Source organism: Gorilla gorilla, chromosome 19 (genome assembly GCF_029281585.2).
Source record: "Gorilla gorilla gorilla isolate KB3781 chromosome 19, NHGRI_mGorGor1-v2.1_pri, whole genome shotgun sequence".
Taxonomy (NCBI): domain Eukaryota; kingdom Metazoa; phylum Chordata; class Mammalia; order Primates; family Hominidae; genus Gorilla; species Gorilla gorilla.
In genome coordinates this window covers 19750807-19778545 of record NC_073243.2, presented here as the reverse complement: position 1 = coordinate 19778545, position 27739 = coordinate 19750807, and the positions used below count along the sequence as shown (strand labels likewise).

The 27739-nt window shown below is 49.1% G+C and overlaps 1 protein-coding gene across 2 annotated transcripts; it reads left to right on the top strand.

Moving 5' to 3' along the window:
- ALOX15 (arachidonate 15-lipoxygenase) lies at positions 1 to 26767 on the top strand. 2 transcript variants are annotated; one of them, XM_055367227.2, is made up of 18 exons: positions 2 to 364; positions 1748 to 1866; positions 3560 to 3681; positions 15363 to 15426; positions 16000 to 16159; positions 18031 to 18232; positions 18510 to 18591; positions 18670 to 18792; positions 18958 to 19061; positions 19265 to 19425; positions 20383 to 20526; positions 21667 to 21876; positions 24134 to 24220; positions 24319 to 24488; positions 24652 to 24773; positions 25353 to 25453; positions 25578 to 25745; positions 25855 to 26767. In XM_055367227.2, exons 1-18 carry the CDS (start codon positions 185 to 187, stop codon positions 26032 to 26034), a joined length of 2499 nt encoding a protein of 832 aa, XP_055223202.1. In that variant the 5' UTR covers positions 2 to 184; the 3' UTR covers positions 26035 to 26767. The 2 variants fall into 2 exon arrangements, with proteins under 2 accessions (XP_055223201.1, XP_055223202.1); XM_055367226.2 differs by lacking the exon at positions 3560 to 3681 and having other exon boundaries at positions 1 to 364.
- Positions 26768 to 27739: the final 972 nt, after the last annotated feature.

Here is a 27739-nt window from a genome sequence, read left to right as displayed (position 1 = left end):
AGGCAAGTAGCTCGACTACTCTTCTGCATGTTGTGTGTGTTTTTTTTTTTTTTTTTTTGGTGTTTGTAGGGAGTCTGGTCTCTGGGTCTACGCTGCCTTTATGAGCTGTAACACTCACCGTGAGGGTCTGCAGGTTTACTCTTGAACCGCGAGACCACGAACCCACCAGGGGAAACAACTCTAGATGCGCTGTCTTAAGAGCTGTAACACCGGGAAGGCTTGCAACTTCACTCCTGAGCCAGCGAACCCACCAGAAGGAAAAAACTCCGAACACATCCAAACATTAGAAGAAACGAACTCCGGACACGCCGCCTTTAAGAATTGCTACACACTGCGAGGGTCTGCGGTTTCATGCTTGAAGTTGGTGAGCCCAAGAATCCACTAATTCCGGGCCCACCGTTTTCATCATTTTCTAATCTGTTAAGTCAGTTATCACCTGGCTGCTTCCAGGTGACAAAATCTGTTAAATCTTACCTGCAGTTGTAATCTCTTACTGTCTTTTTTCTTATGAGTTTATATGTTTAAAACAATTTTTTTTTTTTTTGAGATGAAGTCTTATTCTGTTGCCCAGGCTGGAGTGCAATGTCGCAATCTTGGCTCACTGCAATCTCTGCCTCCCAGGTTCAAGCAATTCTCCTGCCTCAGCCTTCCCAGTAGCTGGGATTACAGGTGCGTGGTAGTACACCCAGCTAATTTTTGTATTTTTAGTAGAGACGGGGTTTCACCATGTTGAGCTGGCTGGTCTGGAACTCCTGACTTTGGGTGATCCGCCCGCCTTGGCCTCCCAAAGTGCTGGGATTACGGGCATGAGCCACGGCGTCTGGCTTTTTTTTTTTTTTTTTTTTTTCTTTTTTGAGACGGGGTTTTGCTCTTGTTGCCCAGGCTGGAGTGCAATGTCGTGATCTCGGCTCACCACAACCTCCGCATCCCAGGTTCAAGTGATTCTCCTGCTTCAGCCTTCCTGAGTAGCTGGAATTACCGGCATGCACCACCATGCCCAGCTAATTTTGTATTTTTAGTAGGTACGGGGTTTCTCCATGTTGGTGAGGCTGATCTCCATCCCTCGACCTCAGGTGACACACCTGCCTCGGCCTCCCAGTGTGCTGAGATTACAGGTGTGAGCCACTGTGCCCCCTTCTCTCCCCTCGCCATTTTTTTTTTTTTTTTTAAATGAGGACCGTCTGCAGTATCTCTTTGGACTGAGAGGTAGTGTTGTCACCCTGGTTACTGAGGCCAGCTTTCTCAGGCATAGTGTAGAATGGATGGATGTATCACCTTGGGAATAAAAAATAGGTGCCAATCTTCCGTGTGTTTATTTTATGTACTGTGTTCTGTGCTTGAGGCAGACTGTAGGGACTTCCACACAACCCTATTCCTTGGCTCATCTTTGAGCCACAGCCTACCGTTTGCCACAAGGAGAGAGTTGCAAAGGCTCTTCCCCATCTGTCTCCTCACAGGCATTTCAGGTAGCGACATTTGTCAGATATCATGGTGATAGTTTGACCTGGTACACTTGCTCTCTAGCCTCCTCTTTATGTTTACATACTGTCTTCAGTTCAACATTTCAGTTAGAACATTTACAAGTATTTTGTTTTTCTTAATCTTACTGTGGTATCTATGGCCCAGTTTACCTTATATTGAATCTCAGGTGTTCCCAAAATTGCACATACATTCACAAGTCATGGGTGGGTTTGGGTGGTCAAAGCTTCTTACTACACCTTTTTTTTTTTTTTTTTTTTTTTTTCAGACAGTCTCCCTCCGTCGCCCAGGCTGGAGTGCAATGGCACGATCTCGGCTCACGCAACCTCCGTCTCCTGGGTTCAAGCAATTCTCTCACCTTTGCCTCCTGAGTAGCTGTGACTACAGGTATGCCACCACGTCCAGTTAATTTTCGTGTTTTTGGTAGAGACGGGGGTTTCACCATGCTGGCCAGGCTGGTCTCGAACTCCTGACCTCAGGTGAGCTACCCGCCTCAGCCTTCCAAAGTGCTGGGATTACAGGTGTGAGCCACCACGCCCGGCCTATCTTTCACTTTTAAGTTCAAAGTGAACCAGCTGAACTGAAAACAACTAATTTCATGTAAATTGTTTGCAGGATTAAGTATCATTTTCAAATGACACCATATCACTTGGAATTTCACTAGAAAATCTTCCAGTTGCCAGCTCTTTTCTCAGGTTCTGAGGTTTCCAAAAAACCTTATTTCTTTCCAAGTCTCTCAGCAATGCTTTTAATACATTATAGCCAAGTATAACCTTATTACTTCCAAATGACCAAAATCCTGATAACTTCATTCTGAAAACAGGCACAGTTTGAGCCAATATTGTAAATATTTGTTTTTAATAGCTTGACTTATGTCCTGAATAGAACTGAAAACACACACACACACACACACACACACACACACAACACACATAACACACATGGGTTTTATTCATTAGTCAGACAGAAAAGAAATCTAATTCATTGAATTTTCCATGTTTAGTAACTTATTTCAAGACAAAGGAAGATAAAATCAAAATTTGTCCTACTTGCTGCATTCTTTGGTTTTGTGGTATTTCATATTTTAGTCAATCTTTATTTCTGTAAACATAAATGTACTCATACTTCTTGATTTACCTAGTTCAACCACTGTTCCTCTTAATTTAAAATTATTCAGAAGTTTTCTACAAGGCATTTTTCTTTCATAACCATTTCCTAGACTTTATTTCCACATCAAAGCCTTGGGATTTAATAAGAATTCTGGAGTTCTTGAACTCGCGTCGTCTTCCTCAGCTTCACCCAGATGATGGACAGTGTATTTAGACCAAGGCTGGAGTCATCGTCATCTTACAGCCAATGATTAAGCCCAGTACTCCTCTCATTTCCTCCAAAAGGGTTGGTTGGACAGGATCCTTCCCTAAGGCCCTTTTTTGGGGGATTATTTCCTGGTTCCTTCTGGTTGTTTAGTAACTGGTTAAATTTCCTCACTCTTTTTGTGATGTCTCCTGTGCTCGACCTACATGACTTCCATCAGTACATATGGCTAATTAATGTTGGGTGGGGCTGGAAAATAATCAGTTAAAGGATGACCTGGAGAGCTATTGGTATATCCTGCCTGTTTTTTGTTTGTTTGTTCACACTAGATTCACCTAGTGGGCTCCACATGTTTTTTTTGTTTGTTTCCTGCAATCTCAGCTCACTGCAAGCTCCACCTCCCGGGTTCATGCCATTGTCCTGCCTCAGCCTCCCGAGTAGCTGGGACTACAGGTGCCCGCCACCACGCCTGGCTGATTTTTTTGTAATTTTAGTAGAGACAGGGTTTCACCGTGTTAGCCAGGATGGTCTTGATCTCCTGACCTCATGATCCACCCGCCTTGGGCTCCCAAAGTGCTGGGATGACAGGCTTGAGCCACTATGCCCGGCCACCACACATCTCTTGACATCCACAAAGTGGAGTGCCACTGGGTGGATGTCTGCCCTGTTTGCAGCTGGTATGCCTTATCCCCTAGGCTTCTGTCTCCTGTAGGGCAAGGGGGCCTGTGGTTTCCACCAACACTTTGTTTTGTTTTGTTTTTTTCAGATGGAGTCTCGCTCTGTCGCCCAGGCTGGAGTGCAGTGGTGTGATCTGGGCTCACTGCAACCTCCACCTCCCGGGTTCAAGCAATTCTCCTGTCTCAGCCTCTCTGGTTGGTGGGACTACAGGTGTGCACCACTACTCCCAGCTAATTTTTGTATTTTTAGTTTTTTCATAGAGACAAGGTTTCACCATGTTGTCCAGGCTGGTCTCAAACTCCTGACCTCAGGTGATCCCACCCGCCTTGGCCTCCCAAACTGCTGGGATTATAGACATGAGCCACTGCGCCTGGCCAACACTTCTTGAGACAAGGAGTGACTTAGTTCATCTCTCCAGGCCTCCTACTTTCTGTCTTTGACTTCTGCATGTCTGTTCCAGTTATTGCATAATGAATCACTCCAAAATGACGACTGAAGACATCAATCATTATTTTACTATTAGCGTTTAGAGTTTTGACAATTGACAAGGGCTCAGCTAAATTATTCTTACTTGGAGACTTTCATGTGGTTGTAGTTAGACAGTGGCTGAGGCTGGAGTCATCTGGAAGACTTCCTAAGTCATACTGGTGGTCAGTACTGGCTTTTTACCTGGATCTTGAGTTAGGGCTATCGGCTGGGACATCCACACATGGTCTCCCCATGCCACCTAGGTTTCCTCACAGCATGGTGACCGTTCCAAGAGTGAGCAAAGGCTCGCTCAGAGTTAGCAAGAGTGATCCCAAGGCAGCAAAGTGAAAGGAATTGCATGGCATTTGACCTAGTCTCAGAAGTCACGGCCGGGCACAGTGGCTCACACCTGTAATCCCAGCACTTTGGGAGGCTGAGGTGGGTGGATCATGAGGTCAAGAGATCGAGACCATCCTGGCCAACATGGTGAAACCCCGTCTCTACTAAAAATACAAAAATTAGCCAGGCATGGTGGTGCATGCTTGTAATCCCAGCTACTTGGGAGGCTGAGGCAGGAGAATCACTTGAACTTGGGAGATGGAGGTTGCAGTGAGCCAAGATTGTGACATTGCACTCCAGCCTGGGCAACAAGAGCGAAACTCCGTCTCAAAAAAAAAAAAAAAAAAAAAAAAAAAAAAAAAAATATATATATATATATATGTATATATAGATATATATATATATGTATATATAGATTCAATGCAATCCCAATTTTAAAAAAAAGTAGGATTTTAATTATTTTGAGACAGTCTCACTCTGTTGTCCAGGCCGGAGTACAATGGCATGATCTTGGCTCACTGCAACCTCCACCTTCTGGGTTCAAGCAATCCTCCTGCTTCAGCTCCCGAGTAGCTCGGATTACAGGTGCCCGCCACCATGCCCAGCTAATTTTTATATTTTTAGTAGAGACGGAGTTTCACCATGTTGGCCAGGCTGGTCTCGAACTCCTGGGCTTAAGTCACCCTCATGCCTCAGTCTCCCAAAGTGCTGGTATTACAGATGTGAGCCACTGCACCCAGCCAAAAATACAGTAGGAATTTATGCTAATAATTTTTATCAATATCAATAAGCAGATTGCAAAATTTATAGCAAAAGGCTAAGGTAATGGAATATCTAAAATAGTTTTGGAAATGAAGAACGATGTTTCAAGACTAGTACTACCTGATTTCAATACTTATAAAGCCACAGTCATCAAGTCAGTGTAGTATTGGTGGAACGATAAGCACGTAGATCATGGAGAAAAATAGCCCAAACATAGGCATCGGTATGGTGAAGTGATTTTTGGCAAGGATGCAAAGGCAATTCAATGGAGGAATCAAGCAATGGTGCTGGAACGATATTTGCATATGAATATTCATACGCAAAAAATGAACTTGACCCATTCTTCATACCTCATACAAAATTTAACTCAATGAATCACAGACTTAAATATAAAGTGTGAAATCATAAACTTTCTAGAGAAAACAGGAGAGAATCTTTATGGTCTTTCGTTAGGCATAGGCAAAACACAATCCTTAACGAAAAAAATTGATGAACTGTACTTCATCATAATTCAAAACTCCTCTGCTAAAGACACTGCTAAGAGATAAAAAGGCATCTTCACTCCGAGATGCTGCTTGTGGGGAGAAAATGTTTGTAAATCACACATCTTTCAAAGGACATAATATCTGGTGGGACGCAGTGGCTCACATCTGTAATCCCAGCACTTTGGGAGGCCGAGGAGGGCGCATCACCTGAGGTCAAGAGTTCAAGACCACCAGCCTGGCTAACATGGTGAAACCCTGCCTCCACTAAAAATGCAAAAATTAGCCGGGGCATGGTGGCACATGCCTGTAATTCCAGCTATTTGGGAGGCTAAGGCAAGAGAATCGCTTGAACTGGGGAGGTGGAGATTGCGGTGAGCGGAGATTGTGTCACTGCACTCCAGCCTGGGTAATAGAGTGAGACTCTGCCTCAAAAAAAAAAAAAAAATAGGCTGGGCATGGTGGCTCACACCTGTAATCCCAGCACTTTGGGAGGCTGAGGTGGGCAGATCATGAGGTCAGGAGATCGAGACCATCCTGGCTAGCACAGTGAAACCCCGTCTCTACTAAAAATACAAAAAACTAGCCGGGCGTGGTGGCGGGCGCCTGTAGTCCCAGCTACTCGGGAGGCTGAGGCAGGAGAATGGCGTGAACCCGGGAGGCGGAGCTTGCAGTGAGCCAAGATTGCGCCACTGCACTCCAGCCTGGGTGACAGAGCGAGACTCCATCTCAAAAAAATAAATAAATATAAATAAATAAAAAAGGACTTAATATCTAAAATATTGCTCCACGCTGGGCAGACTTATGCAAACCTATCTGCAAAAGTCTGAGGAAGCTGAGAGGCCGAAGAAAGAGGCTGACATATCTAGTTTCTCAGAAAGAAACATTTAATAGAAACTTAGGAACAGAAGCCACATCTGTGTCTCAGGTGGTGGTGAGACAAGATCGTGGATCCCCTCTCCACTACTCTCTAGACCCAGGCCTTATATATCATAGGGAAAGGGTGCATGCTTCAGAAGGGGTATATAGGACAATTGCTGAAGGGCAGGCTTTATGGTAAGTACATACTCTTACACAAGGAACAATAGATAAACTGGAAATCTTACAGGCTCCTTGAACTGTGGTTAATCAAAAGTCTACATGAGGCCAGGCACGGTAGCTCACGCCTGGAATCCTAGCACTTTGGGAGGTCAAGGCGGGTGGATCACTTGACGTCAGGAATTCGAGACCAGTCTGGCCAACATAGTGAAACCCTGTCTCTACTAAAAATACAAAAATTAGCTGGGCGTAATGGTGCATCCCTGTAATTCTAGCTACTTGGGAGGCTGAGGCAGGAGAATCACTTGAACCCAGGAGGCAGAGGTTGCGGTGAGCCGAGATCGCACCACTGCACTGCAGCCTGGGTGACAAAATGAGACTCTGTCTCCACAAAAAAAAAAAAAAAGTCAACATGGTTGCTTAGCATCCAAGCTGGAGTTGCTCCACAAGTATATAAATAACTCTCAAAACTCAACAACGAGGAAAAAAAAATCCACGCAAGTTTGAATAGATACTTCACCAAAGTAGATATACAAATGTCAAATAAACACTTGAAAAGATGCTCAGTATAGTCAGTCATTAGCAAAATGTAAATTAAAACTGTAACGGCATACCACTGTATACCTATTAGAATGGCTAATCCCTCCCCACTCCCCCACAAACCATCCCTTGCTTCCATAAACAAACAGTACTAAGTACTGGTGAGAATACAGAGCAGCTGGAACTGTCATACATCGCTAGTGAGAGACTGACTATACAAAAGGACAATGGACAGAATCAAATATAAACACAGACCTTTGTCCCATAACCTCTGTAGCAACCAGCCCCAGAAGGAAGCCAAACAAATCCTCTACAGCAATTGGCCTCAAACAGTCAGGGCTTGGTCAATAACTGCCAGATTTCTTCATTTCTGTCTCCACTTCCACTTAGGACCAACTGAGAAAGGCAAATATGCACCCCTAATCAATCATACAGCCTGCTCTGCTTCTAGTTCTGCTTATAGCTTCTTGGCGCCAACAGCCTCCAATCAGCTTGTTCTTAGGAAATCAGAAGTGGGAGGACCACTGAACCCCACTCCCTGACATCTTGATTGTTGAGAATTTGCCCTTAGAGGCTGGGCCAGATTCACATCAATTTCTGCTCCAAAATCTAAGGTGGTTCCTCCAGGACCAACTCTGTTGTTTTATTTTATTTTCTAAGGTAGAAGATACCCTCTCCTTCTCTTGTGTGAATTCAGGAAGATCTTCAGGTTATTCTGAAGTCTGAATTTTCCCAATGAAGCTCCTCTGTAAATTACCATCTTCCTCTAACTGATCCTTGTTTTCCAAACTGCATTCCATATTATTTGGTGCTTTTGTTCATCTAAAGCTCCCCTAGCCTTAACCCACACGGGCAGAGTGGTTTTTCCTCCTGCTTGTGGGAGTATGTTTATCTGAAGTCTGATGTCCAAACCCTGTATCTTTTTGAGAATTGTTAGGCAATGGTAGAGTTGAAGGCATTGACAGCTTGGAGGTCAATTTCAATTTTTAACACTGGGCAGAAAAAAATTCCAGTGATCGTTTGCTTCTTTCCTTCAGGCCTACACTTCAGTGACATGTTCTTTTTCTTTGTTTTGTTTTGAGACAGAGTCTTGCTCTGTCGCCCAGGCTGGAGTGCAATGGCGGAATCTCGGCTCACTGCAACCTCCGCCTCCCAGGCTCAAGCCATTCTCCTGCCTCAGCCTCCCAAGTAGCTGGGATCACAGGTGTGCACCATCATGACTGGCTAATTTTTGTATTTTTTAGTAGAGATGGGGTTTCACCATATTGGCCAGGCTGGTCTCAAACTCCTGACCTCAGGTGATCCGCCTGCCTTGGCCTCCCAAAGTGTTGGGATTACAGGCGTGAGCCACCATGTCCAGCCTTCAGTGACATGTTCTGACCACAATTCCAAATCCTTTTGTTCAGTCCCAATCCTGTACCCCCTGAGAATGTCAATATCTCTAGTTTCTGGTAGCAGGTGATCTTAACCAAAGGTTTCAGAGTGCGCCTTTGTGCACATAAATCAGCCTTCAGGGAATCTTATCTCAGCCGAAGGAATGGAGTGGAGGCTGATTAATTTCAAGCACGTCACAAGCACTTCCTGAGATTCTAAAAGTCGTATGAAATGGGATGTTTGTAGAGCCCGGTAAACACCAGATATTGAGGTCTTCTGCCACCAGTGATTTCACCAGGGAACAGCTCAGGCTCAGTGGCCCTATGAAGTTCATGGAATGATGTGTGTGTGGCTTGCTTGTTGAATGTCTAAACATTCAGTTGGAGATTGTGCACCCATTCATTCCTTGAAGGCTGGAAGGCTGATTTCAGCGTAACACAACTTCCCTTTGTCTTTGAAGTGGATTTCCTAGGACCATAGAGCCATGTATGGAATTCATATTAATATCCTTGCAACAATTATCCAAAGTTTGGCAGTAGTGGGAGTACACTTCTGGCTCAGGACCAACACATGGCTGGCTACCCCACCTTATCTCAAACTATCCTGGATGGGACCTAAAAATAGCATAACGGTCAATTAGGGACACCCCTGTCCCTTGCATTCTAGGAGAAATTTCCTTATCCACCCCTCACATTTTAATGGCCTGGAGAAATCTAAAGGGTTCCCCCAAATTTCTGTGGAAGCGTTCAGACTTATGGCCTTAGTTTGTCTTTTGCTTCTAATCCCAGACCCCAATATGATGTCTCTGGATGGCCCTGGTGGACATTTAGATACAAAATTCAGTTACTTCATTCCAAATCACTTCACATTACATCGAGCATTTTACAAATTGTATGGAAGTTCCCGAAATTTATTGGAGGAAGCACATCATGCAACACAGAGCATTCCACGATGTTTTTTCCCTCCATATCCTGCTACCTTTCTTCTAGGACTGTGAGAAGCAATACTTTTTTTTTTTTTTGAAACGGAGTTTTGCTCTTGTTGCCCAGGCTGGAGTGCAACGGCGCGATCTCAGCTCACCGCAACCTCCACCTCCAAGGTTCAAGTGATTCTCCTGCCTCAGCCTCCTGAGTAGCTGGGATTCTGTAATCCTGTAGTGGCGCCTGCCACTACATCTGGCTAATTTTTTGTATTTTTAGTAGAGATGGGGTTTCACCATGTTGGCCAGGCTGGTCTCGAACTCCTGACCTGATCAGGTGATCTACCTGCCTCAGCCTCCCAAAGCATTGGGATTCCAGGCATGAGCCACCGTGCGCAGCTGAGAAGCAATATTTGACATTGTCGACACCACTTTGACAAAATAATACTTGTAAAGTACAATATTAACATATTTTTTTGATGTTTTTTTAGAGACAGGGTCTCACTCTGTTGTCCAGGCTGGAGTTCACAGGCACAATCATAGCTCACTGCAGCCTCGAACTCCTGGGCTGAAGTGATCCTTGCATCTCAGCTTCCCACACAGCTGGGATTACAGGCAAACACCATCATGCCCAGCTAATATGTTTTATTTTTGTTTTTATTTTTTGAGATGGAGTCTCGCTCTGTCACCCAGGCTGCAGTGCAGTGGCCGCAGTCTCGGATCATTGCAACCTCTGCCTCCTGGGTTCAAGTGATTCTCATGCCTCAGCCTCCCAAGTAGCTAGGACTATAGTTGCCCACCACCATGCTCGGCTAATATTTGTACTTTTATTAGAGACAGGGTTTCATTATGTTGGCCAGGCTGGTCTCGAACTCCCAACCTCAGGTGATCCACCCACCTTGGCCTCCCAAAGTGCTGGGATTAACAGGCGTGAGCCACCGCACCCAGCCTATTTTTATTTTTGTACAGACAGAATCTCACGATGTTGCCCAGGCTGGTCTCCTGAGCTCAAGTGATCCTCTCGCCTCAGACTCCCAAAGTGCTGGGATTCCAGGTATGAGCCACTGCACCCAGTGGACACATGTATTTTTATGATCCTGGTACTTTCATAATCTCAGCTGGGGCTTACTGCACTTGAGCTCAGTTTTGGATTTTTGAGTTTTAAAAACCCAGGCATTAGGAGGCCCATGGAGAAGCAAAGTCCACATCCAGGGTCTTCTCTGCACTTATCTTGGAAATACCATCTGATGTCAGTGTCCTGGAGCCACATCGGGACAGAGAGGGTACACATAAGTGACCAGTGGACATCACCAGCATAGAAAAGCTTTGTTCGTTGTCCAAGCCTGTCGCTTTGACTGCAGCCAATGTGTCACCTATTGACTGGCCCTCTCCTGTCCCTGCTCAGCTCATCTGAACCACTTCAGGTGGATGCCTCTTCTTTCAACATCAACATTATTTGTCAGTTGCTTTGCTGACTGATCCGTTTTCTAACAGTACTTCTGTGGACTTTACAAAGTCTTCTAATGTTTCAAGACTTGAAATTTCACTCTGTAGCCAGTTAGATGGACAAAGGTGGTAGCTGGCATTAATAAAGCAGGAAGAGCCGGGTGCAGTGGCTCGCGCCTGTAATCCCAGCACTTTGGGAGGCCAAGGCGGGCCGATTGCCTGAGCTCAGGAGTTTGACACCAGCCTGGGCAACACAGTGAAACCCCGTCTCTACCAAAAATACAAAAAATCAGCTAGGCGTAGCGGCAAGCGCCTGTTGTCCCAGCTACTCGGGAGACTGAGGCAGGAGAATTGCTTGAACGTGGGAGGTGGAGGTTGCAGTGAGCCGAAATCACGCCACTGCACTCCAGCCTGGGTGACAGAGCGAGACTCCGGGTCAAAAACAAACAAACAAACACACACACACAAAAAAACAAAAACCACAAAAAAAAAGGAGGAAGAGGTGAGTGAACTAATTTTGAAAGTGGTCAGTTCATTGAATATTTTTTGGCTTTACATAAGCTTGGGAGTTTGAGGATTCAGAAAATAAGCATGTAGACCGTATTATCTACTTCTGCTTTACAACGACCTCAAAACTTAGTGGTGTGATGGCACATGCCTGTGGTCCCAGCTCCTTGGGAAGCTGAGGTGGGAAGATCACTTGAGCCTGGGAGGTGGAGGCTACAGTCAGCTGTGACCATGCCACTGCACTCCAGCTTGAGTGACAGAGCAAGACCCTGTCTCAAAAACAAAACAAAACAAAAAACACCCATTACCTTACACAGTTTTGGGAGTCAGTTGGTTCTAGTCCAAGAGTCTTATGAGGTTTCAGTCAAGAGATTGGCTGTAGTCATCTGAAGTCTTAACCGGGGCAGGAGGATCTGTTTCCAAGATGGCTGCCCCACATGGTTGTTAGTTGGAGGGTTCAGTTCCTCACTGGCTCGTAGCAGGAGGGCTCAGTTCCTTGCCACGTGGACCTCTCCGTAGAGTTTCTTGAGTGACCTCATGACATAGTAGTTAATTTCTCTCAGAGAAAGCAGAACAAGAAAGAGGGAGAGTGGGGAGGGAGGAGAAGGAAAGCCCTAATGTCTCTTAGGACCTAGCTTTGGAAGTCATACACATCATTTCATACTACATTGGCTTTGCAGACCAACCCAGACACAATGTAGGAGACTATGCAAAGGCATGCATATCAGGAGGTCGGAATCACTGGGGGATGTTTTAAAGAATGGCCACCACGAGCGTGCCCTCTGAATTCCAGTGATTTACATTCCTTCCACATGCAAAATACACTCGCCCCCTCTCAAGCTACCCCGAAGTCGAATCCCATTATAGCATCAGCTCAAAGTCTAGAATTTCATCATCTAAATCAGGTCCATGTATAGATGAGATTTCTCAACTGTACTACCTTAAGTATACTTCCAGAGTACAATTCCTCTTCTTTTTTTTTTTTCTTTTTTAAAGAAGTTTCACTCTGTTGCCCAGGCTGGAGTGCAGTGGCACGATCTCGGGTCACTGCAACCTCTGCCTCTGGGGTTCAAGCGATTCTCCTGCCTCAGCCTCCTGAGTAGCTGGGATTACAGGTGTCCACCACCATGCCTGGCTACTTTTTGTATTTTTAGTAGAGATGAGGTTTCACCATGTTGGTCAGGCTGGTCTTGAACTCCTGAACTCAGCTGATTCTCCCACCTCGACCTCCCAAAGTGCTGGGATTACAGGCATGAGCCACCGTGCCTGGGCTCCTCTTCTTCTGAAGACCTGTAAACTAAAGAGAAAGTCATCTGAGCCCACCCCCAACATACAATGTTGGAACAGGCATAGGCTAACCACCATAGATATCCCTATCCAAGACGGGAAGAAATGGCCTGGGTCTTCCCTCTCCCATCACAACTGCGTCATAATCTAACCTCACTCGGTCTACCCACAAGTTACTGTGAATTACTTTTGGAAGTCTTCCCAACTCTTCAATCACATTTTTAATCTGCAAGAAAATTACTGGGTTTGTGCCATTTCTATGGAAGATGAATTTTACCCACCACATTTTGATTTTTCTGAATTTCACTTATAAAAAAAACCTTTTGGTTGGGCACGGTAGCTCACACCTGTAATCCCAGCACTTTGGGAGGCTGAGGCGGGCTGATCACATGAGGCCAGGAGTTCGAGACTAGCCTGGCCAACATAGCGAAAACCCATCTCTACTAAAAATACAAAAATTAGCCGGGCATGGTGGCAGGCGACTGTAATCCCAGCTACTCGAGAGACTAAGGCAGGAGAATTGCTTGAGCCCGGGAGGCAGAGGTTTCAGTGAGCCAAGATCGCGCCACTGCACTCCAGCCTGGGCGACAAGAGCAAAACTCCTTCTCAAAAAAAGAAAAAAAAAAAACTCAACTCTACTCATAATAAGGGTAATGCAAATTAAAATTAAAACTAGGGTACCATTTTTCACCTATCCGATTGGCTAAGGTAAGGTTATGAACACACCATTGGCAAGAGTGAGGAAGAATGGGCATTCTCATACAAAGTCCACTGGTGGGAGTCTAAATCAGCACAACTTTCTACAGAGGGCAATTGAGCAGTTTCTGCCTAAATTCGATATGCTTTTGGTCCAGAAATTCTATCTCCAGGGTTTTGTTCTACAGAGATAGTTTCATACGAGAAATGCTGTGTATGCAAGGTTTATTTCTTTTCAGCACTTTTTCATAGCTACAAAAGATTACTAATAACCTGTGTCCACTACAAGAGACTAGTAGAATTTATGGCGTTACAGCAAATGGCAGCCTTAGCAAAGAACAAGGAAGCTCTTTATGCATGGATATGGAATGACCTCCTGTTGCACTATGGAAAAACGAGATGCAGAATAAGGCATGCTACAACGTGCAGAAAAAGACAAAAAGATAGGCGTGTATTTGCTCAGTAATATTAGTGCGCAGAAGAGACTGGTAACAGTGATTGCTGGGAGTGGAGCAACTGGGTGGCTTGGGGCCAAGAGGAGGGAGAAACTAGTGAATATCACTTTGTACCTTTTGAATTTTGAATCACATGAATGTACTTCCCAGTAAACAATTAAGCAGGGCCGGACATGATGGCTCATGGCTTTAATCCCAACACTTTGGGAGGCCGAGGCAGGTGGATCACTTCAGGTCAGGAGTTCAAGACCAGCCTGGCCAACATGCTGAAACCCCATCTCGACTGAAAATACAAAAAGTAGCCGGGCGTGTTGGCGGGTGCCTGTAATCCCAGCTACTCTGGAGGCTGAGGCAGGAGAATCGCTTGAACCCGGCAGGTGGAGGTTGCAGTGAGCCGAGATCACACCACTGTACTCTAGCCTGGGCGACAGAGCAAGACTCCATCTCATTAAAAAAAACAAAAAACAAAAAACAAGCAAACCAGAAAATATGCATCACAGACATATTTTCCTGGACTTCATTTGTGTTACCAGGCTGATTGTAATCCATGCCATGAAGTTTGTTAGTAGTCCCCTTTTGTTTACATTGCCTGATAATTTACCTTTGTCTCCCCCAAGGGAAGCATTCATTTATAATGAATTTTTAAGCTCAGTGTGTTTCAGCAAACACTTATTGACACCCACAAATCCTGACACTGTGCCGTCTCCAGGGGAAACAAAAGTGAGAGTCCTGCTGGGTGTGTAGTCCCTGCCTAGGATGGGCTCACATTAGTGGGGGATACACACATACAAACAAATGCTCACACTGCAGTATTAACTGTGCAACAGTAGAAGTGTGCACAAGGAGAAAAGTGTTAGAAAGGAAAGCTGGGCCGGGCGCCGTGGCTCACACCTGTAATTCCAGCACTTTGGGAGACTGAGGTGGGTGGATCACAAGGTCAGGAGTTCAAGACCAGCCTGGCCAACATGGAGAAACCCCGTCTCTACTAAAAATACAAAAATTATCCAGGCATGGTGGCAGGCGCCTGTAATCCCAGCTACTCGGAAGGCTGAGGCAGAGAATTGCTTGAGCCCGGGAGGCAGAGGTTGCAGTGAGCCGAGATCGTGCCATTGCACTCCACCCTGCATTCCAGGGTGACAGAGTGAGACTCTATCTCTCAAAAAAAAAAAAAAAAAAAAAGGAAAGCTAATTCGCTCTGGTGGGGTGATGGGGGGTGAAGTACCGGGTAAGACTTTCCTGAGAAACCTGAGGTGAACTAGGGTTTAGAAGCATGAATAGATGAATAGACTAATCCAGGAGGAAGTTCTTTTGAGAGAACAGCAGGTGGGGTTCTGGGGAACACATGGCTCCAGCCCAAAAAGAAACTGGAGACGAATTAGGGTTTAGAAGCATGACCAGACTAACCCAGAAGTGAGTTCTTTGAGAGAACAGCAGGGGCGGCGGGGGGAGGGGGGGTTCCGGGGAACACATGGCTCCAGCCCAGGAGATGCCAGGGTGCAGTGGGATGAGAGGTGAGGAGGGCAGGTCAGGTTAGCAAGGGCATTGAATGCCAGAAACATCTGGACTTTTATTCTGCAGGCAACAGGGAGGCGGCGGCTTTTATGCTCAAAAGGAATGAGTCCCAGTGGCTGGCACAGAGAAGGCAAGTGTGCAAAGCTGGTCGAATGAATTCCGTGGCCTGAATGTACCTTCCTCAAATGCCACTGCAAACTGGGTCTCCTCGCCCACTTCACCCTCTCCTGCAATCCAACTTGTGAGGCATGTGTGTGTGTGCTTGTGTGTGCGCGCGTGTGTCCGTGCGTGTGTGCGTGTCTGTGCGTGTGTGTGTGCACACGTGCGTTTAGATGGAGGTTAGCTTCCCAGCCACCCAGGCTTGGCCCAAAGTCCGTGGTACACACGTGCATAACTCCTACCCCCACCTCCCTGCCTGCTGTACCAGGCGTTGATTCCCTCTTCCTGCGTGTTTTCGGTCCAAATCCTTTTCTTTTTCTCCCTCCCGTCAAGATAGTGGTTTCCACTCCCTGCTCTCGCCAGGACACCGCCTTTTGGACTGGGGCTGAATTCTGCCCCTTGAAGCTCTGCTCCTTGGAGCTGGGGGCCCCAGCGGTAGGCGGAGTTGGTTGGAGACCTGCCACCCACATTCCGACCGCAAGCGACCTCCGAGAGGGCGGGGTCTCAGGCTGGGTTATTTAGCTCGTCCACCCTTCTCCACCAGAAGGAGCGAAACATCTTTGAGCAAGATGGGTCTCTACCGCATCCGCGTGTCCACTGGGGCCTCGCTCTATGCCGGTTCCAACAACCAGGTGCAGCTGTGGCTGGTCGGCCAGCACGGGGAGGCGGCGCTCGGGACGCGACTGTGGCCCGCACGGGGCAAGGTGAGCTCCCCAGAGCCGGGCGGGGTGGGCTGCGCCCCTGGCTCCGAGTCAGTCAAATACCGGGGAGGACATGCGCCCCCGTCTTTGCCAAGGGCCCGCGCATTGGGCTCAAAGCGCGCGGAGGCCACGGGGGTGGGGGGCTTTAGGGCAGTTGGTGGTACACAGTAAACGCTCAATAAATGTTGCCGCTACCCGATCTCCTTGGAATTGAGGGCATGCTCCTGTGCGCCCCTCATTGCACAGAGCTCCCTTGTCTGGAAACTCAGCAGTCACCGGAGCCGCCGTCGGTCCTCTAGCTTTCTTTATTTTAAAAACCGTTTCAACCGCTAGCGCTGTTGGATCTCTGACCTTTCAGGCTTTATCACCTGGGGTGGAGTGGGTGGTGAGAGGGAAGGGATGGGGAGTCAACACGGGAGAACGCTCTCGATTTCCCGACCCACCTCCCGTCATATCTCATGTCATATCTACCGGGTGTTCTACCCGGTCCTGTTACTTTTTTTCTTCCGCGAAAGCCCAAATTCCCATCACTGCTCTAGCTCTCTCCCAGATCCCCAAATCCGGACGTCTGTCTCAGGGAACGTCAAAGGAACATGCCCGGATGAGGTCCTCCCCTCTCCCCACCTCCCAGCCCTCTCCTCCTGCCTCCCCCGGTGTCACCCGCGCCTCCTTCCTCTCTTCACCTCCCTCTAAACAAGAATCCGGCGCAGTCAGTTCTGGACCCTGAGCATCTCCCGCGTCCCTGCCCAATATCCGTCCCGCCCCCGACCGCCCGCGTCCTCTTGAACCTGCGGAGCCCTGCTCCCCGCACCCCACGCCCTTGCTCCGAGCTTCCGAGAAAGCGGGGCGAAGGGAGCCAGAAAGAGAGAAAATGTGCACGGAGCAGGTGGCCCCGCTACTCCATGGTGAGGGGACGGGGCACGGAAGGTGGAAAGGCGCGCTCCCTCCTCCCTTTTTTCCTCCCTATGGTGGGCAGTTGGTGACACACAGTAAAGGCTCAATAAATGCTCCCGCTACTCGATCTCCTTGGAATTAAGAGGATGCTCCTGAGCGCCCCTCATTCCAAACAGCTCTGGTGTCTGGAAACTGCTGTCGCCGGAGCGGTCGTCGGTCCTCCCGCTTTCTCTATTTTAAAAGCCATTTCAAACCTCCAGCGGCCTCGCCACCTCTGCTGCAGACCTTCCAAGCCCTTCTGAAGCCGGAATGATTTCCCCCTAATTCACTCCCCCTGCTTAACACATTCGAACGGCTCCCGCTTGTTCTCGGGACCAAATCCAAAGCCCCTGGCGCCACCTTCGAGAGCCTCCGGACCTGCTGACCCCCCACACCTGGGCTCTGAGTTCCAGCTCCAAGATGTTGCTCGCCCTCCCTTCCCCGCCGCTCTCTCTGCCCGGCGCGCCTTTCCCCTGCCTTCCCTTTCTGTCACTCTGCCTGGCTGAGCCCTCTCCGCCTCCAGGTCTCCGGGAAGGTTGTCCCCAGGCCGGTGGGGCCCCTGCAGGTCCTCAGCCTCGGGCGGGGTGGGGTTGGGGGGTCGCACAGCCGGAATTGCCACCAGTGCGTCCGGGATCCACAGCGCGCTCGTCCAGGGCGCGGCAGCGCTCAGCCCAGCGCTTGGCACAGTCAATGACCACAGCGAGGAGAAAGTGAAGGCAGGAGCGCACCTTCCCACCTGCCGTCCCAGTCCCCTCAGAACCGAGTCCTGGGGCCACCCGCTCGGGGCGGTCTCTCTCTCTCTGGCTCAGTCCCCCCACCCCGATACGTCTCCTCCTCTCAGAGGCTCCGAGGAAGGGCGTGGGCGCTGGAGGGAGCAGGGCTCAGCCGGGTGCCCCTCCCGCCAGGCCCCACCGGGGCTGAGCCTCTTCTGTCGCCCGCAGGAGACAGAATTCAAGGTGGAAGTACCGGAGTATCTGGGGCCGCTGCTGTTTGTGAAACTGCGCAAACGGCACCTCCTTAAGGACGACGCCTGGTTCTGCAACTGGATCTCCGTGCAGGGCCCGGGAGCCGGGGACGAGGTCAGGTTCCCTTGTTACCGCTGGGTGGAGGGCAACGGCGTCCTGAGCCTGCCCGAAGGCACCGGTAAGCGCGGGGCTGAGGGTGTCAGGAGACCTCTGGGCTGCGTGAGAAGCTGGGGGGATGCGCGTGTGGAGAAGAGGGCGCAGGATGGGGGTGCTGGAACCTGGAGCGCAGGGGTCTTTGGGGGTGTCGAAGGGGCGGTGGCTGGAGCCTGGGGGAGGGGCGTGATGCTGGAGGGGCAGAGGCCACACAGAAGGACAGGGTGCTGAGGCTCTCCTGGCAGAGACGAGAAGAGGCACTCACCAAAAGTCACTGGCCAAGTCCTCCTCTGTCCTTCTAGGCCGCACTGTGGGCGAGGACCCTCAGGGCCTGTTCCAGAAACACCGGGAAGAAGAGCTGGAAGAGAGAAGGAAGTTGTACCGGTGAGCCCTCCTCCCCTGACCCCACGTGAGCTGCTGATGCTTCCAGCACCCATACTTGATTTCCTTCCTGCCCCACAGGTGGGGAAACTGGAAGGACGGGTTAATTCTGAATATGGCTGGGGCCAAACTATATGACCTCCCTGTGGATGAGCGATTTCTGGAAGACAAGAGAGTTGACTTTGAGGTTTCGCTGGCCAAGGGGTGAGAGCAAGGGGAGGCTGGGTGAGAGGGAGGTGTCCTGGTCTAGTGGAAGCCAAGGGGCTTATGGGCTGCACTGCATTGGACCGGCCCAAGATCAGTGCCTGTGGTCGTCATGTTGGAGTCTCAGAATGATGCTCGAACCCTTTGCCCCATCCTGCCCTGAAGGCTGGCCGACCTCGCTATCAAAGACTCTCTAAATGTTCTGACTTGCTGGAAGGATCTAGATGACTTCAACCGGATTTTCTGGTGTGGTCAGAGCAAGCTGGCTGGTCAGTCCCCCACCCCAGTATGTCTCCCAACCCCCCAGATCCCACCCAGATCCCACCCAACCCAGGGGAATTGAAAGAAGCAGGGTGGGGAGACCAGAGACTTGGGTCCCTCTGGTGGGCTGGAGTCAAGGGGGCATGGTTGGTGGGGTTGGAAGGACCAAGAGCTCAGATCCCACAACTTGCTCAACAACTGCCTTCCCCAGAGCGCGTGCGGGACTCCTGGAAGGAAGATGCCTTATTTGGGTACCAGTTTCTTAATGGCGCCAACCCCGTGGTGCTGAGGCGCTCTGCTCACCTTCCTGCTCGCCTAGTGTTCCCTCCAGGCATGGAGGAACTGCAGGCTCAGCTGGAGAAGGAGCTGGAGGTATGGACATCAGAGCCCTGAGGAAGCTCAGCAGTGAAGTGGGGTGGCCTAGTGCCAATGATGCTGCTGCAGGACCCACTGTGGGCCTGGCTTGCTGCCAGCCAGCAAGGACGGATTCTGCAGGAGAGGTCCTGAGGGACCCTGGAGAAGCTCAGCTGCTCGGCCTCCTTCCCACACGACAGTAGCTGTGGAGGGAGGGCGTGCAAGATGGAATGGTTGATAGAAACAGGGTCAAATGAAGAAATGTAACTGGCCCATGGTGCTAGGGATTCGGGGAGTGTGCAGAGTAGGAAAGTCGGGATCAGAGTGCTGTGGCTGTTCATCAGGAGGCGATATGGAACAACAGAGAGGAAATTCATGGGATTAAGGGCAGATAGGCTTGGATGTGAATCCTGGTTCTGCTATTTGTAAGCTGTGTGACCTCAGGCAAAATACCCAACCTCTCTGATTATCTGTTTCCTCTTCTGTAAAACTGAGGCTCATTCAACTAGGTATAAAAATTATAAGCCTGAGCACAGTGACTCACACCTGTAATCCCAGCACTTTGGGAGGCTGCAGGAGGATCACCTGAGCCCAGGAGTTGGAGACCAGCCTGGGCAACATGGTGAAACCCTGTCTCTACAAAAGTACAAAAATTATCACCTGTAATTTTTGGTGTAGTGGCATGCACCTGTAGTCCCAGCTACTTGGGAGGCTGAGGTGGGAGGATCACCTGGGCCCAAGGAAGTCAAGGCTGCAGTGAGCCGTGGTGATCCTGCCACTGCACTCCAGCCTGGGCAGCAGAGTAAGACCCAATTAAAAAAAAAGTGATATGAGGAAGTAAGCACATGATCCGTTACCTGATATAAAGTAGATGATGGAGACGAGTTAGCTCCTCTCTCTTCCCCCTTGGAGGAATCCGAGTAGGAAGAAGATGCTTTATGTTGATAGCAGCCCTTGACCTCTTCCCCCACCCAGGGAGGCACACTGTTCGAAGCTGACTTCTCCCTGCTGGATGGGATCAAGGCCAACGTCATTCTCTGTAGCCAGCAGCACCTGGCTGCCCCTCTAGTCATGCTGAAATTGCAGCCTGATGGGAAACTCTTGCCCATGGTCATCCAGGTGAGAGGACTCAGGATTTCTGCTCCCAGTCTCTGGCTTTTGAGAAAGCTCAGCCCCTTATCAAAATTTACTGAGCACCATCTTCAAAGGCGCTGGGCTAAGGCACCGGCGAGATGCGAAAGGAGGAAATGCGCCAAGTCTCTATTCGAAGGCCTTGCAATGTAGCTGGAGAGACAGACTGGGCCAGTCTGCAGAAGCTCCGGGACTGAGGAAGTCCCTGAGGACAGAGACAGCCCAGGAGGGATTGGGGAGGTGGGGTGTCAACGAGCCTTGGAGGAGGGCCAGGTCTCAGACAAGCAGGAGGGAGAGGAAGGACCGGTCCTCAGGGGCAAGACAGACTGGGCAGAGGCTGAGGTAGAGGAGTCAGGAGATTCCTAGGGGACAGTTGGACCAGAAGCCAGACTAAGCCAGGCTGAGGAGTATGAGGTGGGAAGCTGGAGAAGGCTGTGATGAAACGTGCTGTGGGTACACGGTGTGGGCAGTGGTGTTTAGGGTGGGTTGGAGAGGGGAGATGCTAGAAATAGGGACTGGGGCAACATGCCCCAGCACTGACCCCAGGAGGAGGGGAGCTCGGATGTGGGTAGTGACCGTCGGGATGGAGAGGACCAGTGGATGCGAGTGCAGAGGGAGATCAAGGAGAGGGGAAAGGGGAGCCAGGCCAGGTGCCTGCAGAAATAGCACCAATAAAGAGAACAGGGTGCCCAGGTGGATTTTTGTCTGGCCAATGTTGAGGTAACGGGAAGACACTTAAATTATCCAGCAGGCAGCTGAGAACAAGAGATTCAGTCATTTGTGTAGAAGTGGGGCCAAAAGATGAGATTTCAAAAAACAGTGTGGGATGAAGGAAGCAGGCGGTTTGAATCTTGTCCACAATGCGGGGACTGAAAGAGGAAGTGGAGACTGGAGGAGGCACCAGAAGAGCAGTTTCTGCAGAATGCTGGAGGCAAAGCAGCTTGCAGGGTGCTAATGCACTGAGTGGGCAGGAAGGGGAGGGGAGGAAATGGGAGCTGTAGGGAGCGGCAGGAGTGGGATGGGGAAAGCGGAACAGGTTTGGAGGACGAGGTTAACGTGCAAGGGGGGCGGGAATCGCTGAGTGCCCGGCACTCATGCCTTCTCTCCCCACACTTGTCCCTGCTCCAGCTCCAGCTGCCCCGCACAGGATCCCCACCACCTCCCCTTTTCTTGCCCACGGATCCCCCAATGGCCTGGCTTCTGGCCAAATGCTGGGTGCGCAGCTCTGACTTCCAGCTCCATGAGCTGCAGTCTCATCTTCTGAGGGGACACTTGATGGCTGAGGTCATTGTTGTGGCCACCATGAGGTGCCTGCCGTCGATACATCCTATGTTCAAGGTAACACCTTATCCCCTTCTCTCTTGCCTGCCACTATCTCTGCCCCAGGGCACGTTCCCACCTCTGGAGGCTCCCTCTCTGTGGGGTCTCGGGGTACGGAGAGAAACAATGAATGGACAATGTGAGAGCAACAGAGAATGAGCAGGGTTGGCCATGCATTTTCAAAGGGGATAGCACCTCCCATCTGGGAAAGTGGTGAAAATAATCTTATTCTTTTTATATGTAAAGCACAGTACATGCAAATGACCAAGGATTCCATCCAACAAGAGGAACCCGTTAAATAACGTTAAAAAGATCTTTTCCAGACAGTCATTGATTTTTTTTTTTTTTTTTTTTGAGTTGGAGTCTCCCTTTGTTGCCCAGGCTGGAGTGCAGTGGTGCGATCTCGGCTCACTGCAACCTCTACCTCCTAGGTTTAAGCAATTCTCCCACTTCAGCCTCCCCAGTAGCTGGGATTACAGTCGCGCACCACCGCGCCTGGCTAATTTTTTTTTGTATTTTTAATAGAGACAGGATTTCACCATGTTGGCCAGGCTGGTCTCCAATGCCTGACCTCAGATGATCCGCTTGTCTCGGCCTCCCAAAGTGCTGGGATTACAGGCGTGAGTCACTGTGCCTGGTTCAAGCTTGTCTTCTTTAAAGAACTGAAAGAAGGCGAGTGTAATGGATGAAGGAGAGAGGGAGGAGACCAGGCTCTGGAGGGAGGCAGTGGTTAGAACATCCATTCTCAGTGGGGGCACAATGTCCCCCAAGGGATGAAGATGGTTGGAAAATGTGTGTGAAGAATATTATTATTATTATTGCTGCCCAGGCTGGAGTGCAGTGTCACGATCTTGGCTCACTGCAACCTCTGCCTCCTGGGTTCAAGCAATTCTCCTGCTTCAGCCTCCCGAGTAGCTGGGATTACAGGTGCCTGCCACCATGCCTGGCTAATTTTTTTATTTTTAGTAGAGATGAGGTTTTGCCATGTTGGTCAGGCTGGTCTGAAACTCCTGACCTCAGATGATCCGCCCACCTCGGCCTCCCAAAGTGTTGGGATTACAGGCGTGAGCCACCGTGGCCGGCCAAATCTTATTATTTTATATAGCACAGATACAATGTGATATATATCTATATAAAGCACAGATATAATGCAATACATAGATATACAGTATATATGTAGCATTAATATTTAATGAGGTGGAGTGAGATTAGGAAAAAACATCTCAAAAGGGTACTTAGTGGGTGATTAAAAAAAAAAGTTGAGAAATCTTTGTCTAGACCTATGAAAAAATATGAAAAGAAAAGGAGGCCAGGCACGGTGGTTCACGCCTGTAATCCCAGCTACTCGGGAGGCTGAGGCAGGAGAATTGCGTGAACCCAGAAGACGGAGGTTGCAGTGAGCCGAGATCACACCACTGTACTTCAGCCTGGGAAACAGAGCAAGACTCCATCTCAAAACAAAACAACAACAACAAAGAATGATTTCTTTCAATTATCATAAAGCACTAAGTCTGGTTTGTGGAATGGAAATAGTTGATGCAAATCAACTGAAAGCTCGGTGGTTTTATTTTTATGTATTTATTTTTAACTTTAATTTTAGGTTCAAGGATACATGGGCAGGTTTGTTCTGTAAGTAAATTGTGTGTCATGGGGCTTGGTGTACAGATTATTTTGTCACCAGGTAATAAGCATGGTATCCCATAGGTAGTTTTTGGATCCCCTCACTCCTTCCACCCTCTGTCCACAAGTAGATGCTGGTGTCTGTTGTTCCCTTATTTGTGTCCATGTGTACTCAATGTTTAGCTCTCACTTATAAGTGAGAACATACCATATTTGGCTTTCTGTTCCTGTGTTAGTCCACTTAGGATTATGGCCTCCAGCTCCATCCATGTTGCTGCAGAGAACATGATCTTGTTCTTTTTCATGGCTGCATAGTATTCCACAGCATATGTCTACCACATTTTCTTTACCTGGTCTATTGTTGATGGGCATTTAGGTTGATTCCGTATCTTTGCTATTGTGAGTAGTACTGTGATGAACATCCGTGAGCATGTGTCTTTATAGTAAGGCGATTTATATTTTGGGAGGTATATATCCAGTAATGGGATTGCTGGGTTGAATGGTACTTCTGAAAACTCACTGTTGAGAGGCCACTGAACTTTACGTCTGTGCTTTTTCTGAAGACCTAGTGCCTTTCCTGCTGTCAGCCCTTGTTTCCTGCAGGGATCTTGCAGCTCTCCTCTGACTCTGCCCTTCCCTGTGTTTCTCCCTCTAGCTTATAATTCCCCACCTGCGATACACCCTGGAAATTAACGTCCGGGCCAGGACTGGGCTGGTCTCTGACATGGGAATTTTCGACCAGGTATGGGAAGAGAAAGGGAGATTCTGGGTCTGTCTTTTTTCCAGCTCTGGATTCAGGGCAGGTTGATTCGCCTGACCCTGCTCACCCTCACTTCTCAGATAATGAGCACTGGTGGGGGAGGCCACGTGCAGCTGCTCAAGCAAGCTGGAGCCTTCCTAACCTACAGCTCCTTCTGTCCCCCTGATGACTTGGCTGACCGGGGACTCCTGGGAGTGAAGTCTTCCTTCTATGCCCAAGATGCACTGCGGCTCTGGGAAATCATCTATCGGTGAGGCAAGCGGGAAGGCCAGTGGGGGTGCAAGTGGGGGTGGAGAAGACATGTAGGAGAGCAGGAGGTCTGCGTCTGGTTGGGGGCCTGAAGCCCTGACCTGGCCATGTGAGCAGGGGCAGAGTTGGCTTCAGCTCCCTGGCCCTGCTCCGTTGGTTGGTAGGTATGTGGAAGGAATCGTGAGTCTCCACTATAAGACAGACGTGGCTGTGAAAGATGACCCAGAGCTGCAGACCTGGTGTCGAGAGATCACTGAAATCGGGCTGCAAGGGGCCCAGGACCGAGGTAAGAGGAGCCCCTGCCCTGAGATCTCAGATACAAAGCCCAAGAGATCTTTCCGGAATCCCCTGTGCTTCTGTGAAATCTCCCAGAAGCATTTTCAACACCTATGAGAACTCCAGAGGCCTTCTCAGATTCCATTCCCTGTCACCTAGAGACAGGTCCCCGTCCTACACACTGAGAACCCCTAGGTGCCAGATGCAGCGGGACCAGTGGCTGCTCATAAATGTTTAACAACTGACTCTCGGGAAGAACTGTCCTGATTTGTAGCTTCTGCACATTTCCATGGTATAAATATTTTTACTGTGACTACCAAGGTGATGCTGACCAGCTTGCTAAACACCTAACGTCATGGACTGACTCTTGCGAGCTAGTGTGAGTCAGCAGCAGCACCCCACTGAGTGGGACCCTCCCAGCAGAGCTCCCCACTCCCCCACCCCAACCTGCTGTCATGGTAATTCCTGTAAGAGTTAACTGAGCATTCCTGCCGCTCTTTCTCGCCCTTGTTCTCCTCTCTTGGCCTCTTCCTCTGAGCGCTGCCCTACTCCTGCCTTCGCAGCTTCTAACTCTCTTCACCCCTTGCAGGGTTTCCTGTCTCTTTACAGGCTCGGGACCAGGTTTGCCACTTTGTCACCATGTGTATCTTCACCTGCACCGGCCAACACGCCTCGGTGCACCTGGGCCAGGTACTTACCAGAGATGGGCAGCTGGGAATTTGGGGCCTGGAGTGAGGGAGGGGTCTGTGTGCAGGTGGACCACAGGGCTTGCGTGCTTGGCAGGCACTGACTCTGGATCCCTGCCCTTCCTTAGCTGGACTGGTACTCTTGGGTGCCTAATGCACCCTGCACGATGCGGCTGCCCCCGCCAACCACCAAGGATGCAACGCTGGAGACAGTGATGGCGACACTGCCCAACTTCCACCAGGCTTCTCTCCAGATGTCCATCACTTGGCAGCTGGGCAGACGCCAGCCCGTTATGGTGAGAGCTGAGTGCCCAGGGCCCTAAGGAAGGAGGCAGCTGTGGGGACGTGTGGCATCCCAGACTGGGGGTCATAAGGCTCTCAGCCACCTTTTCCTCTCCCTCCCAGGTGGCTGTGGGCCAGCATGAGGAGGAGTATTTTTCGGGCCCCGAGCCTAAGGCTGTGCTGAAGAAGTTCAGGGAGGAGCTGGCTGCCCTGGATAAGGAAATTGAGATCCGGAATGCAAAGCTGGACATGCCCTACGAGTACCTGCGGCCCAGCGTGGTGGAAAACAGTGTGGCCATCTAAGCGTCGCCACCCTTTGGTTATTTCAGCCCCCATCACCCAAGCCACAAGCTGACCCCTTCGTGGTTACAGCCCTGCCCTCCCAAGTCCCACCCTCTTCCCATGTCCCACCCTCTTCCCAAGTCCCACCCTCTTCCCAAGTCCCACCCTCTTCCCAAGTCCCACCCTCCCTAGAGGGGCACCTTTTCATGGTCTCTGCACCCAGTGAACACATTTTACTCTAGAGGCATCACCTGGGACCTTACTCCTCTTTCCTTCCTCCCTCCTTTCCTATCTTCCTTCCTCTCTCTCTTCCTCTTTCTTCATTCAGATCTATACGGCAAATAGCCACAATTATATAAACCATTTCAAGGCTAGAATAGGGGGATAATACATATTACTCCACACCTTTTATGAATCAAATATGATTTTTTTGTTGTTGTTAAGACAGAGTCTCACTTTGACACCCAGGCTGGAGTGCAGTGGTGCCATCACCACGGCTCACTGCAGCCTCAGTGTCCTGGGCTCAAATGATCCTCCCACCTCAGCCTCCTGAGTAGCTGGGACTACAGGCTCATGCCATCATGCCCAGCTAATATTTTTTTATTTTCGTAGAGACGGGGCCTCACTATGTTGCCTAGGCTGGAAATAGGATTTTGAACCCAAATTGAGTTTAACAATAATAAAAAGTTGTTTTACGCTAAAGATGGAAAAGAACTAGGACTGAACTATTTTAAATAAAATATTGGCAAAAGAATATAGAGCATCGAAAAATTTTTCTGGGTTCATATGCTTGATGTGGTAAAGAATTAAAAATTTTTTATTTTTATTTTTTTTGAGACGGAATCTTGCTCTTGCTGCCCAGGCTGGAGTGCAATGGCGCGATCTCGGCTCGCTGCAACCTTCGCCTCCCAGGTTCAAACAATTCTCCTGCCTCAGCCGCCCAAGTAGCTGGGATTACAGGCGCCTGCCACCATGCCCAACTAATATTTTGTATTTTTAGTAGAGATGGGGTTTCGCCATGTTGGCCAGGCTGGTTTCAAACTCCTGACCTCAGGTGATCCGCCCGCCTCGGCCTCCCAAAGTGCTGGGATTACAGGTGTGAGCCGCCCTGCCCGGCCTAAAAATTTTTAAAAATTAAACAAAAATTGTCTTCTAACTGGATAGGATTTAACTTGTGTCCTGAAACCAGACACACTACAAAGGAAACCATTAACATAGTGAGTCCTAAGAATGTTTGACTCTGAAGATTTTCATTTCAAGGCTCAAGCAGAAAATATGAAAAAGTCAGCTGGTTGAACTGAAGAAGCTGCTCCTGGCTGGAGATACGTGGCCTTAGGACTTCAGCCTGAGGCATCGGTGTCTTAACCCATCTGCCGTTCACCAGTTGGCAAGCTGCAAGTTAATATAATTAACTGGAAGAAGACTAAACATTTCATTATTATCATAATGAGTACAACAACAGATTCAATGAACTTCAACTTCTGTATCATGTTACAATTTGGGGAAAATAAACTTGGAAATTTTCTTTCTTTTTTTTTTTTTTTTTTGAGACGGAGTCTCGCTCTGCCACCCAGGCTGGAGTGCAGTGGTGCGATCTCAGCTCACTGCAACCTCCGTCTCCTGCGTTCAAGCAATTCTCCTGCCTCAGCCTCCCAAGTAGCTGGGATTACAGGCGCCCACCACCATGCCCGGCTAATTTTTTTGTATTTTTAGTAGAGACAAGGGT

What these genes read in the sequence shown, in the direction of transcription:
- ALOX15 (XM_055367227.2), top strand. Translation starts at nt 185, where the DNA reads ATGCGCTGTCTTAAGAGCTGTAACACCGGGAAGGCTTGCAACTTCACT. An exon ending in CAGTGGCTGGCACAGAGAAG is followed by an intron (nt 15,427 to 15,999) that starts GCAAGTGTGCAA and finishes CTTCTCCACCAG; the next exon opens with AAGGAGCGAAACATCTTTGA. An exon ending in TGGTCAGAGCAAGCTGGCTG is followed by an intron (nt 19,062 to 19,264) that starts GTCAGTCCCCCA and finishes TGCCTTCCCCAG; the next exon opens with AGCGCGTGCGGGACTCCTGG.